Source organism: Labeo rohita, chromosome 8 (assembly GCF_022985175.1).
Source record: "Labeo rohita strain BAU-BD-2019 chromosome 8, IGBB_LRoh.1.0, whole genome shotgun sequence".
In the NCBI taxonomy this organism is placed as follows: domain Eukaryota; kingdom Metazoa; phylum Chordata; class Actinopteri; order Cypriniformes; family Cyprinidae; genus Labeo; species Labeo rohita.
Window position 1 is genome coordinate 19,616,422 of NC_066876.1, and position 15,609 is coordinate 19,632,030.

Sequence of the window (15,609 nt, forward strand, 5' to 3'; positions counted from 1 at the left end):
TATTCTAAACTTAATTGTCAATCAGTTGTTGAAGCTATTAAGGTGTGCTGACCCAAAAATCTTTTAAAAACCTGGGCCAAGTTTAAAGCAGTAACCAGACATCACAGCTGACAAAGGGGCATGTCTGACTTTGACATGTACATATTGCCATTATTATGTAATCAAGATAAAAAATTATTATTGCTGGTCTTCAATGATAATGTCAAGTTACTTTAATGTATTTGCACCAAAAAATGATAAGGATTTATGCTGATATCATCCAAAACCACACTTTGCCAGGGGTGTTTCCAAACTGTGAATGTTACTGTTTCATGTGTACTGTTTAAATTTAGCAAGCCTGTAATAGTTTTTGTACACTTTTCTCCTTATGTTTTTGTCAAGAACGAAATTGATTTTCTACACTTTATTTTACAAAGAAATATTCACATGTTTGACAACTAGCCTCTTTGACACTATAAATATAACTTTCTGTTGTTGTTGTTGTTTGCAGGCATACCCAAAGTGGGTATTTGTATAAAAATGTGTGGATGAAATGAAGAATACTTGTTTTCAGTAGGTTAATTAATCAAAGAAAGGTTGATAAAATGTATCTAATTTTAGAAATTACATTTTAGACGACAGATAGAGGACTTTTGTTTTGTTCCCTTTTCCACTCAAGCACAAACCCGGAAGAAGGAAATGATGTCCGTCGTCGTCCACTAGCTCAAGTCAGTTTGAGGTCGAGTGGAAGGTAAGCAAACAAGTATTATTTCAAACTAACACATAGTTTACAAGTAAGTACTAGCTTTGTTTTCGGTAGTTGTTTATACTTTGCCGAAGTCGCTTGAGCTCTTATTAGAAATTAAGCTGGATTTCAGCCTTTTCACACTTTGCTGCGGGAGCCGTTGAGTCTGAACAGACAGTTAGCGGCGGCTGCTAGCAGACTGACAGTCTTACTACACTACTGAGAATAGTTCTTGTGTTTCTTTTACTTTTCATGCTTAAGCTTTAAACGTGTTATTATTATAATTATAAGAATGCGTTAGCCTTGTCTTTGCTTTTAAAATTGCATAAATGTTAAATAAACAAACCCACGAAAAGCATGGGTTAGCGCTGACAAACTTTAGTGTGTGTGTTTACAGTATTTTTTTCTTTGTTTTTTCCGTCTGGCTTGTGTCTCCGTGATGGACGTTATTACTATGAAGTGTTGTTCTTCAGTTGGCATGTTTGTGTCATTATTTTCGTTCTGAAAACTTTGTTTCATTTCGTTTTATTAGTCACACGATTTATTCAGAGTAAAATTCCCCTCGCTGTCTGCAAATGCTGCTCTTCCAGACTTCGTTCTCAGTGACATCAGCTGTGGAAATTGAGTCAGATGTCAAATATAGCGTTTGTTTGAATTTCCATGTAGAGTAATGCAAATGTACGTCTTTAGGCGGTATTTAATGCTTGTTTTGGCCACGGCGCAACAAAGGGCCAGTCAGACTTCACAGGCGTGGAATTTCTGGGAAGGTGAAGATGGAGTGTTAAAACTCTGAGGCTTGCAGTGTAAGCGTTGTATTTAATGTTAAATACTGCTTTTCACTGAATACCTGCACAAGAAGCCCCTGTGAAGCAGGGCATGGAAGGAATTATCGTTTTTGGGAGTCCCTGGCATCTGAAAATTTAAAAACCTCTCACATAGATTAAATACAGGGTGGCAATGTATCTATCCATGTCTATTTTGTATCCTCTCTGTAGTTGTAAACATATCAAATTCTGTCCATTCTAATCCAACATGTTTTTTTTCCCAGTTAACCATGGCGATGACAAGTCAGACTACCTGCTCCTCAATGAGCAACCACACTAAGGAAAGGGTCACCATGGCCAAAGTGACGCTGGAAAATTTTTATAGCAACCTGATATCACAGCATGAGGAAAGGGAAATGAGGTGAGAACCGTAAAATGCAAAAAAAAAAAAAAAAAACCTTAGTTTTCCAGTGAAAATTGGTTATGAATAAGTGAGAATTATTTAGGACTTCTCCAGTATTTTCTTTAATGCGCTTTTGAAACTTTCACTAGTGAACAGGTTTGGCAGGTCTAAACGAATCACTACGCGTTTGGACAAATGCATGCAATTCTTCTCATACTGTAGGTTTGAATGAATATGGTGAGACGACTCTCTGCCATTATCACTGATTGTTTCTTTAAGAACCTCCCAAATTCCAGGAATTCCCTCTTGAAATGATGTCAGACTAGAGGACCACACCTTTCATTGGACTAATGAAGCAGTTGTGCCTGTTGGTGCTTGGTTTCATCACATGTCTAAAAGTTATCCTTTATCCATTACAGACAGCAGAAACTGGAGAAGGTCATGGACCAAGAGGGACTAGGTGATGAAGAGGTGAGCTTTTCTGAAATACTGATTTCCCTGTTTACATTAACAAATATCTTGATCTAGATTCTGGTGGTTTTGTTAAATATTAAAACGTGTAGAAGTTCGGAATATAATTTAATGTGATTGATCGATTTAATTTCTGCTTTTTCTGGTCTTGCAGAAGCGTCTCCGGCGGTCTGAGCACGCAAGGAAAGAGACTGAGTTTCTTCGTCTCAAACGAACACGGCTTGGATTAGAGGACTTTGAGTCGCTCAAAGTGATTGGGCGAGGAGCTTTCGGAGAGGTATGAGTTTCTTTCTGTTAAAGACAAATTTTTGTCACTTGAAGACATAAGACTTTTTCAAAAACTTTTTGATATTTTAGCACATTTAAAATCCTTTGTTTTTCTAGGTGCGGCTAGTTCAGAAGAAGGACACAGGGCACGTCTATGCCATGAAAATCTTGCGTAAGGCTGATATGCTTGAGAAAGAACAGGTGAGTTTTCACTAATTGAGTCACATGGGTTCACACATTACGTTTAATGTTCTGACTTGTTAACAAGTCTCTGTTTTCTGTTCAGGTTGGTCATATTCGAGCAGAAAGGGACATCCTTGTAGAGGCAGACAGTCTTTGGGTGGTAAAGATGTTCTACAGCTTTCAGGATAAGATGAACCTCTACCTCATCATGGAGTTTCTGCCTGGAGGTGAGAGCTGAAGGATGTCAGATCATTTAAAAGAACCTTTCCCATCAAAAAAGATGGCACTGAAGCTGCTTTAAAGGATGACTGATATATGTATGTGTGTGTGTGGATTTGCCCAGGTGATATGATGACTCTACTGATGAAGAAAGACACTTTAACGGAGGAGGCCACACAGTTTTATATTGCTGAGACTGTGCTGGCTATTGACTCCATTCACCAGCTGGGCTTCATCCACAGAGACATCAAACCAGACAATCTCCTGCTGGACTCAAGGGTAAAAACATTTAGTAAAACAGAATCATCAAAATCAGTTATATCTAGCAGAATAAAGTGTATTTGAAGTAAGGCAATTTAGGCATTTGTCACAATATTAAATTGTAAATGCCAGTAAAATTTTACTTGGTACTACTGATACTGCATAAAGACATTATTATAGACAGTATAAAGATATTACAAAACATCTCTGAGGTGAACGTGTAAAACTAAATCTCAGTCTAATAGCCTAGCAGGTCACATAGCCTTGATTCAATGAGTGATTCTCATTCACAATGTCATTTTGCTCTATCAGGGCCATGTGAAGTTGTCTGATTTTGGCCTATGCACTGGTCTGAAGAAAGCTCACCGCACAGAGTTCTACAGAAACCTTAACCACAGCCTTCCCAACGACTTCAGTAAGGCTCAGCATCTATAACTCCAGTCTTCAAAGTTACATGATCATTCAGAAATCATTCTGATGTTCTAATTTTCCCCTCAACAAAACATTTCTTATCAGTTTTGAAAAAAATTGTGCTGCTTAATTTTAATGAAATACATGATTTTTTTCTCGATTCCTTAATGAATAGAAAGTTCAAAACAACTGCATTTATAAGAAATAGAAACATTTTGTTTTTTAAAGTTTAATGCATTCTTGATGAATGAAAGTGTTAAATTCCTACTGACCCTGAACATTTGCCTGTTATTGTAGATTAAATGAGTTGCATAGCTGATTCTGTGGCAGTAACTTTGGATTTTTTTTTTCTTCAGCGTTCCAGAACATGAATTCAAAGAGGAAAGCAGAAACATGGAAGCGAAACAGAAGACAGTTGGTAAGAGTTTCATCCTGACCCAATACTGTTCTACACAAAGTGGGTGGGGGTACAGATAGATCCAGTGTTTCAGGAAATTATTGTGAAATGAATGCGTTCTTAATATGGTAGCTGATGATTGTAAAAGTATGATGTAGTATTGGGTAATCCATTACATCTCACAATGTTTTTTTTGTGTTGTGTGATTAAGTACACTGCCCTCCAAGAGTTTGGAAACACCCCTGGTAAAGTGTGGTATACAATATCAGCATAAATCCTTGTCATTTTTTTGTTGCAAATACATTCAATTAACTTGACATTATCATTGAAGACCAGCAATAATAATTTTTTATCTTGATTACATAATAATGGCAATATATACATGTCAAAGTCAGACATGCCGCTTTGTCAGCTGTGATGCCTGGTTACTGCTTTAAACTTGGCCCAGGTTTTTAAAAGATTTTTGGGTCAGCACACCTTAATAGCTTCAACAATTGATTGCTAATTAAGTTTAGAATACAGTGAATTTAGGCTCAGATTATGCAGAGCTGTAATAGCTGCTAATGGTGGATATTTTGATGAATCGAAAATATAAGTTTTTTTCTATGTATAAACTATTTATGTGATAAAATATGTTTTCATAGTTTGTGTTGTCCCTTATTAGTGCAAAATTATCACAAATTAAAAAGGATTCATGCCAATATTGTCCAAAACCCCACTTTTCTAGGGCATTTCAAACTTTTGGAGGGCAGTGTAAAAGAGAAAAAAATGTTGTTTTTTCAGGCCTTCTCTACTGTTGGAACCCCTGACTACATCGCTCCAGAAGTGTTTATGCAAAATGGGTATAACAAGCTCTGTGATTGGTGGAGCTTGGGCGTCATTATGTATGAAATGCTGATAGGTGAGTTGATTTTTGATTAATAAATAAAATAGGTTTGTTTATTTTGAGATACGGCTAAAGTATTTGTGTGGGTGTTTTTCAGGTTACCCTCCATTTTGCTCGGAGACGCCTCAGGAAACTTACAGAAAAGTGATGAACTGGCGGGAAACTTTGACCTTTCCACCTGAGGTCCCAATTTCAGAAAAAGCCAAGGATCTGATTCTCAGGTTTAGCTCTCTCACTGCTTATTCTTCCTCTCCTCTAGGGATGCTCATTTTAACCGGTTAACCGTTAACCGACGGAAAGAATTTTGACTGATTAATACAATCAGTTAAACGGTTTAAAAGGTGTTTTTTTCAGTAATTCTGTAATCAAAATATTTTAAAACGTTTTCTGGATGGTTAAAATAAAATGAAATTGCATTTTTGAGAGAAAAAAGATAAATCGCGTAGGCCTATAACGTTAAGTCGCATTTTATTATTACATTCAGAAAGACCTGGTGTCGACGCAAAATATTTACAATACACTATAAAAATAGGCTAGGCTATTTTAGTTCCCCTCACTCCACAAAAAATCCTTTCAATTTATCAGTATTTAGAAAAGAACAAGAATGGAAAAATATAAGAAGCTAGGCGACAAGCCAAAACGAAACCATTTAGGCTAAAGCGAAACTGAAACTAACATTTGGTCTCTCATATGACACAAATCCAAATGTCTCCGTATTCAAGATGTATTTGAATGCTAAAATATTATTTATTATGTAAACCTGATTTTGTACTTCTCGCATTACAATATCCACATAAAAAAAATGTTTGGCATAATATCACGGCAGTACGTTGATAACGATTAAGCAGTGTGTTTTTTTTTTTTTTTTTTTTTTTTCCCCTCTTCCCTCCATATGTTTGGCTGATTGTGTGTGCGCGTGCGGCGCCGGTGCAATCACTTGATTTTTTTTTTTCCTTCTAACGGGAAGAATAGGATGCCGCTTTCAGCCGTCTTCCTTTCGTGCAGCACAAAAATGAACCAAAACTCTGCATACTAGCTACTTGTTGCACTTTTTTTGTTTGTTTGTTTATGTAGTAAAAATATTTATCTTATAGGCCTATTCATTCATTTTATATATATAGCCTAGCTTTATGATGTTTTTCTCCATTCGCAGAAGCGCTGCAGGTGATGCGACGTGTCCATGTGAATCCTCATGTTCTGTTGTTTGCTGCTTTTTGCGCATGTAAAATTAATCCCGGAAAACAAATGTTGGTATTTTAACGGGTCACAGACCCTTATCCTTTCTAAAATAATTAAATTCTAATTTAAAATAATCTTGTCGGTTAATAATCGGTTAACAAGCGTCGGCTGTTGGTTAGGAAAAATAACCGAAATGAACATCCCTACTCTCCTCCTTTTTATGGGGCTTTTTCACCTTTTCTTGCCTTTATTTTGTATTCTATCTTAACTGTAGCTCTCAAACCAGTGCAATTTGATTTCAACAACTCTGCTGCTAACCTACTTTTTGAGATATGGTTAATTTTAAGCAGTCTGTTGTTGTTCAGTGTTCACCTGTTTTGTTGTTTTCCACCAGGTTCTGTTGTGAGAGCGAGCACAGGATTGGAGCCACCGGAGTGGAGGAGATCAAGACTAACCCTTTCTTTGAGGGAGTGGACTATGACCATATCAGGTATGCTGTCATCACATGTAGACCAACACAGATTAAACTGGTATTGAGTAATGAAATCATCTTACTTTTAAAGTGTCAGTTCACCCAAAAATAGAAATTCTTTCATTAATTACTCACTTTCATGTCGTTCCAAACCCGTAAGACCTTCATTCATCTTCTGAACACAAATTAAGATATTTTTGATTAAAAGCTTTCTGACCCTGCATAGACAGCAATGCGACTACCACATTCAAGGCCCAGAAGGTAACTTTTTTTTTACCAAGCCTTACTTATTTGAACCAGAATATACAGACGGTAAACTAAGAGAAATGGATGTTCAGTGTCAGAATGCCGGCTCCTGCGTCAGTGTGTCTTTACTACCTTTCTGGGCCTTGAACGTGGTAGTTTCATTGCTGTCTATGCAGGGTTAGAAAGCTCTCAGATTTCATCAAAAATATCTTAATTTGTGTTCTGAAGATGAACAAAGGTCTTACTGGTTTGAAATGACATGAGGTTGAGAAAATTTAAATCCAGTTTTGTTAAAAAATTACTTTAGTCAAATAATCAGTCAGGAATAAAACATTAATTTTGGTTTTTGTATTACTGCTGGTTCATTCATTATACTACTACTACACTTAATGGAATAAACGGAATCCAGAAATATTACAAAGGAAGAAAAAAAATAATAAACTAAATTTTGGAAAAATAAAACAGATTTCATAGGGCCCTACAGTCTTCAGAGTCACATGAACTTTTAGAAATCATTCCAATATGCTGATTTGCTGCTCTTTTAATTTTTTTTTCCTCCAGGGAGAGACCAGCGGCTATTCCAATTGAGATCAAAAGCATTGACGACACCTCCAACTTTGACGAGTTTCCTGATTCAGACATCCTCCAGCCTACAGGTGGTGTTTTTAGTTGGTTGTAATCCTACACATTTTTGGGGGCTGTTATGTATTTCAAAACAATATACAGTTATTTACTTGCACTCTCTTCTCTTTCTCTTTCTAAAGTCACTCCTGTGTCCAACCACACTGAGGCAGATCTAAAGAGTAAAGACTGGGTGTTCATCAACTACACCTACAAGCGTTTCGAGGGGCTGACCGCACGAGGAGGCATCCCATCATATATGAAAACGGGGAAGAGATAGACTTCAACAGGACTTGCTGCACTCTTTCAGTGGTTGTTTTCTCTATAAGGAGACGTTCTCCATTGCTCCTCCCTGCATCTGAAGGGTCCTGCATCTTCCGTTTCCCATTTTGACTCACTCATTTATGGATGTGGACTCCATCCGCACTCACATTCAGAGTCTTATCTAAGGGCTTTTTTCCTCGAACACTCTGAATGTGCTCGTTTCATCCCTGAGCTTTTCTTTTTTTTTTTTTTACTTCGTAAGAATCATTTAGGGCAGTCTTTTAGGTTGCCAGATTTTGTACATTTTGGAATGGAGATATTTTAGTACACTGGCAAAAAAGGGCTTGAACGGACGCTAGTTAGACCTCCTGCACCTGTAATTGATTTTAATTGCATCAGCAAAGGAGGATCGTCGATTTACTATTTCCAAGAACTAGTAAATCCTGTCTCAGCATTTTTCATGTCCACATCCGCTGTACACATCGTAAAGACTGAAACCTTCGCTTGTATTAAAATAGATGGATATTTTGAAAATCCATACTTTTAAAGACTACTTTTCTCCTGTTTTTGACTTTTTTTTTTTTTTTTTTTCTTGTTGCGCTCACCATTCAAGATCTCAGCGACAATGGTAAACACGGGGCTTCATAGTCAGTCTGTTCTGAATGTGATTCACACAAACCCCAAAGCTGCAGATGTTGCCTTACATTTGGATCCTTCTTATACCAGCAGAAACATCATGAATGCATTTGCCAATCAAACCAAATTCATCAACATAGCAGGAAACTTCACCAGCTGATGTCAAAGACCAAGCAAACTCTACGGACCAGCAATTGTTTATTATTTAATGGGTAGTTTCAGCCACTGACTGATTCGGAAGTTGCTTGGTGCTAATGCTGTTGCTCATTGCTGATGTTTGGGGAACATTAGCCACATTTTTTGCATCTTGAGGAGAATAACAACACTATTCAGGGATTTGAATTTGATTGAGTCTTCCATTTTCATATGGGGATGAAATGTTCAATGCAAATTTTTTATATTACCAAAGAAGCGCCAATTTTTAATCGGCTTTATGGGCTTGACTCTTGATGTTGTTTGGTCATGGATGCTTTGGCTTTCATACAGCATTAATTATACTTGTTAACATTGTAGCAAAATATTCATTCCATAATGGTTCTAATCAGTCTGCGTTATTGGAAGCTGCTTGTATCAGCATGTTGCTTGTGATAGCTTTGTAGAAATCAAACAAGTATGATTTTTAGAAGTGTGCAAGATTCCAAACAGTGAATGACTGAGTCATAGTTCTACAATCAGCACCCATGTCTTCTTTCTGTGACCAAAACGAATGTATCTTGAGGCTTCTAGAAGTTGCATTCTCGTAAGATTGGCTGCCCTGGAATGATTTGAGATTCACCTAAATGCTTGAGTTTGATTTGGCGACTAGATTTTATGCTGCACAGCATGAGAGGTTTTGTATGTGGAATTGCTTCTTAGATGTGGAGCTCAGCAGCTGAACACAATATACTAGAGAAATATCTCAAATAACAGATTACTGTATCCTAGAATGCTACAGATGATACGGAAAGTAGCATGAAATTGATTGAATGGTGCATTTTTTTATCCTGTTAAGAGCAATATGTGACCGTCGTAGGTCTGGATGTGTATTATTATTATTTTTAATATATAATAGTCATGGCTGGAGATTTTCATGCTGTCTGAGAGTTGGCATGATGCATGTTTTTGTGTGCTAGACAAGTGAAAGAGCTTTGAATGAGAAGTTTTGACTTCCTTTGTGCTGCTTTGTTTATGTTTCAGTATCATTGAATGGGGAATATGTGAGGGTGTTTTCATGGTTATTGCTTATGAATGATAGCTCGATCGAATTATACACTGTCTACAATAAGCAGATCACAGGCTGAGCTGCTTTGTATCTTTTGTTGCTGTATCTCACATGCTGAAAATGATCACGAGACTAGCGTGTCAATAAGAGCGTCTGTTTTTAAAATATCTCTGTTTGAAAATCTTGCTTGCAATGTCCTAAAGTGAGGACTTGAGGACTTTCTGTTTGAATGAGGAAAAAGGACACTTCTTTTTTTTTCTTGAAGAATAACAATGCACCTTTTGCTAGTTGTAATGTCATGTATATTTAAAATACACTCACAAACTTGTCAAGTTGTTAAATACACACTGAATGACTGTTCTGTTGTTTGAGAGTTTGTAATTCTTTCTGCAACTTTTTTCACTTTAACCAGATGTAGACTAGTCTTAAAATTATTGGGGTCTATATTTACTTGCTTAGAGCTAAAGAAATAATTACACCAATGTGTATAAAGGAGTTTATTCACACTGGCGCTAGTGCTCACAAACTATCCATGCAGGAGATCTCAGATCTTAATTTTTTATTTTTTTTTGGCTGTTAATCCAGATCGCTAGTGCGATGCTGATGGAGGAACGGCATTCCTGCTTCTGAATGGTTTTGAACACGGCTCCGGTTTTCACTGATGTCACATTCTGCTGTGGGAGTTGGGCATTTGTCCTCTCTCTGCCTTAAGTTTGACTTGTAGGGTGTTTGTGGATTTTTCCTGCGCTCACAGAGCACCTTTCACTGGTTTATTTGTCTGATAGAGAGTTTGTTTTAGAGGTGTGGGCACACTTTGACCTGTTAAACGTCCTGAATAAAATACCAGTTCATTTAAATGAGTGTGAGGCTCTTCTGTTCCTCCTGGATAGGAACATTTTGTTCCTTAAAAAGTTCCTATACATTTTTTTTTTTTTTTTTTTTTTTTTTTTTTTTTTAAATTAATATTTTTTAAAAAGCCCCCTAAAGTTGTTTTTATTAAAGAACATACAATTCTTGAGATTTTTGCTATTCAGAACAATCACTAAAACATGTTAAATGTATGATGTATAATTTATAAATGGTCTGTCTGTCTTCTGTCTATCTACACTACCAGTCAAAAGTTTTTGAACAGTGAGATTTTTAATGTTTTTTATTTCTCTTTGGCTCACCAAACCAAACAAAACAGTAATATTGTGAAAACAGTAATATTGCGTAATTAATTCCTGTGATCAAAGCTAAATTTTAAATTATAGAAATTAATCTTTTTTTTTTTTTTTAAGCAAGGATGCTTTCAATTGGTCAAAAGTGACGATAAAGACATTTATAATGTTATAGATTATTTCTATTTCAGATAAATGCTGTTCTTTTGAATTCTGAACTTTCTATTCATCAAAGTACAAAATAACATAATATGTTATTTTATTTAATTAATTAATTTTTGAGCAGCAAATCAGAATATTAGAATGATTTCTGAAGGTTCATGTGACTGGATTAATGATGCTAAAATTCAGCTTTTTAATCACAGGAATAAATTGCATTTTAAAATATATTCAAATAGAAAACTGTTATTTTAAATACTAAAAATATTTCATAATTTTACAGTTTTACTTTGGATCAAATAAATAAATCCTTGGTGAGCAGAAGAGACTTTTAAAAACATTAAAAAACTTACTGTTCAAAAACTTTTGACTGGTGGAATTTTTTTTTTTTTTTTTTTTAAGTCCCTTCAAACTTTTTTTTTTTTTTTTTTTTTTTTTTTTTTTTAAAGAACATACAGTTCTTGAGATTAATTTAATTCAGAAAACTCACTATAAAATGTTAAATGTATTATTTCTAATCTTTAAGTCTGTTTATCTATCTATAATTTTTAGAGACTCAGGTGCTAAGAAATATTTTTAAGCATTGTTAACATATACTGGCATCCAAATTAGGAACCTGTGACTACTTGACCAATTGTTGATGAAGTGAACATGGTCCTTTTTAGCACAAATGTGAATTTGAACTTTTTTTTAACAGTTCATTAACAGCTCCGCTCTATAAATAGTACACAAATAGTTTAAACATGTTTTTCAATCCCACACATTTGTGACTTGGTCAACTCATTTTTAACACTTCTAATTCATCAGTGACTTGCAGGAAAAGTCAAAAAATAATTTGACTTTTTAATCTTTGAAATGTTTTTAAACATCCTGGGAAAGTTGAGCTGCTCTTCTTGGTCTTATTCGGTAAAAACCCCACAGGAGCAGAAGGATGAGTGTCGCTATTGCAGCAGATATGGAGGCGCTTATCAGCGCCATGTTTCGGACAGTGCTGCTGGGATACAGGTTTCCTCTGGTTGTCTTGTTCGGAAACCGGCTCCCTGGGTTTTCCCACTGAATCAGACCTTTAGCAAAGTTTAAACTCAGCTCACTGGGCGATAACACTTTCACCCCTTTATACATTCTCTTCACTCTTCGTTTGTCGGTGTCAAGTACGTCACAGCGGTATGTCCCAGAATCCTCTTCTCTGAGAGGATCTAGCACCACCTTGTCCAGGCTCAGGGCTTCATACCGGCTGAATAGTGAGTCATCAGATGTGATGATTCCACGGGCAAAGCGCCAAGACACCACAAAGGCAAAGCGGCCCATGGCTTCCATCACTTCCTCTAAACAGTCAAGCTCCAGGCGCTGACCAGCAGTTACCGTTTGGGTCTTCAGTCCACACTGCCAGGTGTCTAGGCAGCGGATGGTCCTCATCTTGCAGGAAGTGCTGGGGATGTTTCTTTTTCCTCCGATAAGGCAGAGCTCTTGAGTACGGAGGCCAAGCCCACAGGTAGCACTGCAGGGAAAGCTGCGGCTGATGACCCACGTGCTGATCTTCTCCAGTTCTTGTAGTTCAGGATTGGTTAAAAGGGTACACCTGCTTGGGGAATGCAGGATCATCCCGTGCAACAACAACAGCCAAAATTCTGAACGAACCATTGTGACTTTTGACACAGAAGAGAAGCAGCAATCAGCAAAAGCTGCCAGAAAATATTCAGAATGAGAATATTATTTTTAATTAAATTATTTTATTGATTGATTGATTGATATATTGATTTATTCCATTCTTATGCACACATCCTTAGCAAATTCGAATTAAAATTGTTAACTATTCTTTTTAACATTTAAATATTTATTTATTTTTAATTATTACATTTTTGCACACATATCCTTAGCACACATGGATTAAATGAATACATTTATTATTTATTATTTTTAATTAATTAATCAAATTATTATTGTTTTTTTGTTATTATTATTTTTCTACACATACACTGCCATTCAAAAGTTTAGGATCAATAAGATTTTTTCATCTTTTTTAAAGAAGTTTCTTATGGTCATCAAGGTTTCATTGAAATATGAAAAAAAAGAATAATATTATGAAATATTATTGCAATTTAAAATAACAGCTTTCTATGTTAATATACTTTAAAATAGAATTTATTTAAATGATGCAAAGCTGAGTTTTCATAACCCATTACTCCAGTCTTCAGTGTCACACGATCCTTCGGAAATCATTCTAATTTATTATCAGTGTTGTAAACAGTTGTGCTGCTTAATTTCTTTTCTTTTTTGAAACCTGTGATACTTATGTTTCTCTGATGAATAAAACGTTCAACAGCATTTATTCCAAATAGAAACCTTTTTTTAACAATATAAGTCTTTACTATCACTTTTTATCAATTTTAACACATCCTTGCTGAATGAAAGTATTAATTTTTTTCAAAGAGAGAAAGAAAGAAAAATATTACTGACCCCAAACTTTGAACAGTAGTGTGTATTGTTATAAAGATTTCTATTTTAAATAAATGCTGTTCTTTAAAAAAAAAAAAAAAAAAAAAAAAAAAAAAAACTCATAGCATATTAGAATAATTTCTGAAGGATGATTTGACTGTAGACTTGAGCAATGATGCTGAAAACTCACCTTTGCTTCACAGGGATTAATTCTATTTTAAAGTACATTAAAATAGAAACCCACTATTTTAAATTACAATAATATTTCATAATATTACTGCTTTTTCTGTATTTTTTATCAAATAAACGCAGCCTTGATGAGCAGAAAAGACTTACTGGTCACAAACTTTTGAACGGCAGTGTATCTTCAGCACACCTGAATATTTATGTTTCAAACTGGCATGTTGAAGGACTAAGGGAAGAAAAACTTGTATTTGATATTTTTTTACTTTTCATTCAAAAACAAGAATATGTGGGTCTTACCTTTGTGGGTGTTTAAAAGATGTGAGAAAGTACAAATAAAAGCACTGAACCTTTCAAGATTCGATTCTACATTCTATTTAGAACGTCATATTGAACATCTGTTCAACAGTTGCGTCTGTCACGTGAGTTTGAATTAAGGCGGGAAAGTCCGTGCTTAAAAGAGAATTATGCTATAACTGTCGGCTAAAAGATCTGTTTATTTGTTTTAAATATTTAATATCTTTTATTTGTTAAATATTAATCGTGTTTTGTTTTTTTTTTTACACTGTTTGTGTTCGATCTTGCCACAAGATGGCGCTCAGTCTCACAGAACCAATGTAGTGTGATTAAATAATTTGAGTTAACGAATGTAGTGGTAGTAAAATAAGTAATATATAGATGATATTATCTGTTATCTTTGTGTTGCCTATATTCATGTAAGTTACTATTAAAAAACTCATTTTTAAGTTACGTCAAAGCATACAGTGGCAACTCTGTTAGGGTGCTATGTACAGATAGTGTGGGCAGTGCTCACGCCAAGTAAAGCTGAACCAGAGGTTACTGACACCTCTCAAATGTCAGACAGCTACGAAACGCCTGGAGCTGAAAGACTCCTGCGGGGTAATAGTGATTCAAACCAGGCCAACGAGTCATTCTTGCCCTTTAAGTTTTTGCCCATTCATTTGGTGGAGTCTGGTGGTTTGGTGGGCAAATATGTTATATGTGAGAAAGATACAGAGATAGAGAACTTAGTCTTTTGTGATGGGGTAAACAGGATGTGGACAGGCTCTGATGGCTGTTTGTCATGCTGAGGAAGCATCACCTCAAGGGCACAGACAGTACGAACAAAGACTTGACAGACCCCTGTAATTCAGAACAAATAGGCATTAAAGGAGCAGTTTAACCCCCAAAGAAAATCCCTCATGATCTTCCAAACTTGTATGACTTTCTTTGTTCTGCGGCTCACGGAAGATAACCAAACAGTTTGGTAACCTTTGACTTCCATTGTGTGGACAAAAAAACACTGCTTTTCTTAAAATATCTTCTTTTATGTTTCATAGAAAGAAGAAAGTCATACATTGTTGGAATGACGTAGGAGTAAATAATGACAATTTTTTTTTTTTTGGTGTGAACTGTCCCTTTAAACTGCAGGGACGCCACAATCATTCCATGCAGACGATGATACATGTTTTATTTTATCACTAGTCTCACTAGAGCTAGTCAAATTCAGGCCTTTAGGCCTTGCTGAAAAAAAAAAACAATACAAACCATCACAGATATTGTAATGGTTACAAACATTACAAACCATCGACCTTTAAAAATGGTTTCCTGTAGTGTGTTTTGGGACATATTCTATTACAGTTTAGTGGTTTTAATAAGCCACCAATAGAAGGCGACCAATTACTAGTAGAGACCAATAGGTAAAATTACAGTTTCAATCAAAACTAGTACAGTTCCCATTATAACCAATAAAACCATTACAAACTGTAACCATTAACCAAAATCAATTTCTAATGTCTTTAATGATTGAAATAAACAGTATACAGTAAATAAACAATACACAAGTGTTCATGGTTAAAAAAAAAACAAGGTTTTTACAGGTATTTTTTTCTTACGGTAGTATTTTGAACTGTGTCCAAAATAAAAGTACATTTTATATATGAATAGGTGTAGTATGTAATCCAGACGTGCTGCATTTGTCATGTTGCCATTGTCATGTGGTCTACAGTTCCAGCATGACCATTCACAACACACTCCTCTTCCACAGCCTCATGGGATAGTTATGT

General features: G+C 35.6%; 2 protein-coding genes across 2 annotated transcripts; one reads left to right on the forward strand and one right to left on the reverse strand.

Moving 5' to 3' along the window:
* The first annotated feature begins 660 nt into the window (after window positions 1-660).
* stk38a (serine/threonine kinase 38a) lies at window positions 661-10,462 on the forward strand. Its single transcript, XM_051116572.1, has 14 exons — window positions 661-730; window positions 1,773-1,909; window positions 2,311-2,362; window positions 2,517-2,639; window positions 2,747-2,830; window positions 2,916-3,039; window positions 3,156-3,310; window positions 3,605-3,707; window positions 4,060-4,121; window positions 4,884-5,001; window positions 5,084-5,207; window positions 6,560-6,655; window positions 7,445-7,539; window positions 7,648-10,462. The coding sequence occupies exons 2-14, from the start codon at window positions 1,779-1,781 to the stop codon at window positions 7,782-7,784; spliced, it is 1,404 nt and encodes a 467-aa protein (XP_050972529.1). The 5' UTR covers window positions 661-730; window positions 1,773-1,778; the 3' UTR covers window positions 7,785-10,462.
* Window positions 10,463-11,405: 943 nt separating this feature from the next.
* Window positions 11,406-14,642, reverse strand: tmem81 (transmembrane protein 81). Its single transcript, XM_051116507.1, has 3 exons — window positions 14,559-14,642; window positions 13,844-13,893; window positions 11,406-12,503 (listed from the first exon to the last, which is right to left on the reverse strand). The coding sequence occupies exons 1-3, from the start codon at window positions 14,640-14,642 to the stop codon at window positions 11,786-11,788; spliced, it is 852 nt and encodes a 283-aa protein (XP_050972464.1). The 3' UTR covers window positions 11,406-11,785.
* Window positions 14,643-15,609: the final 967 nt, after the last annotated feature.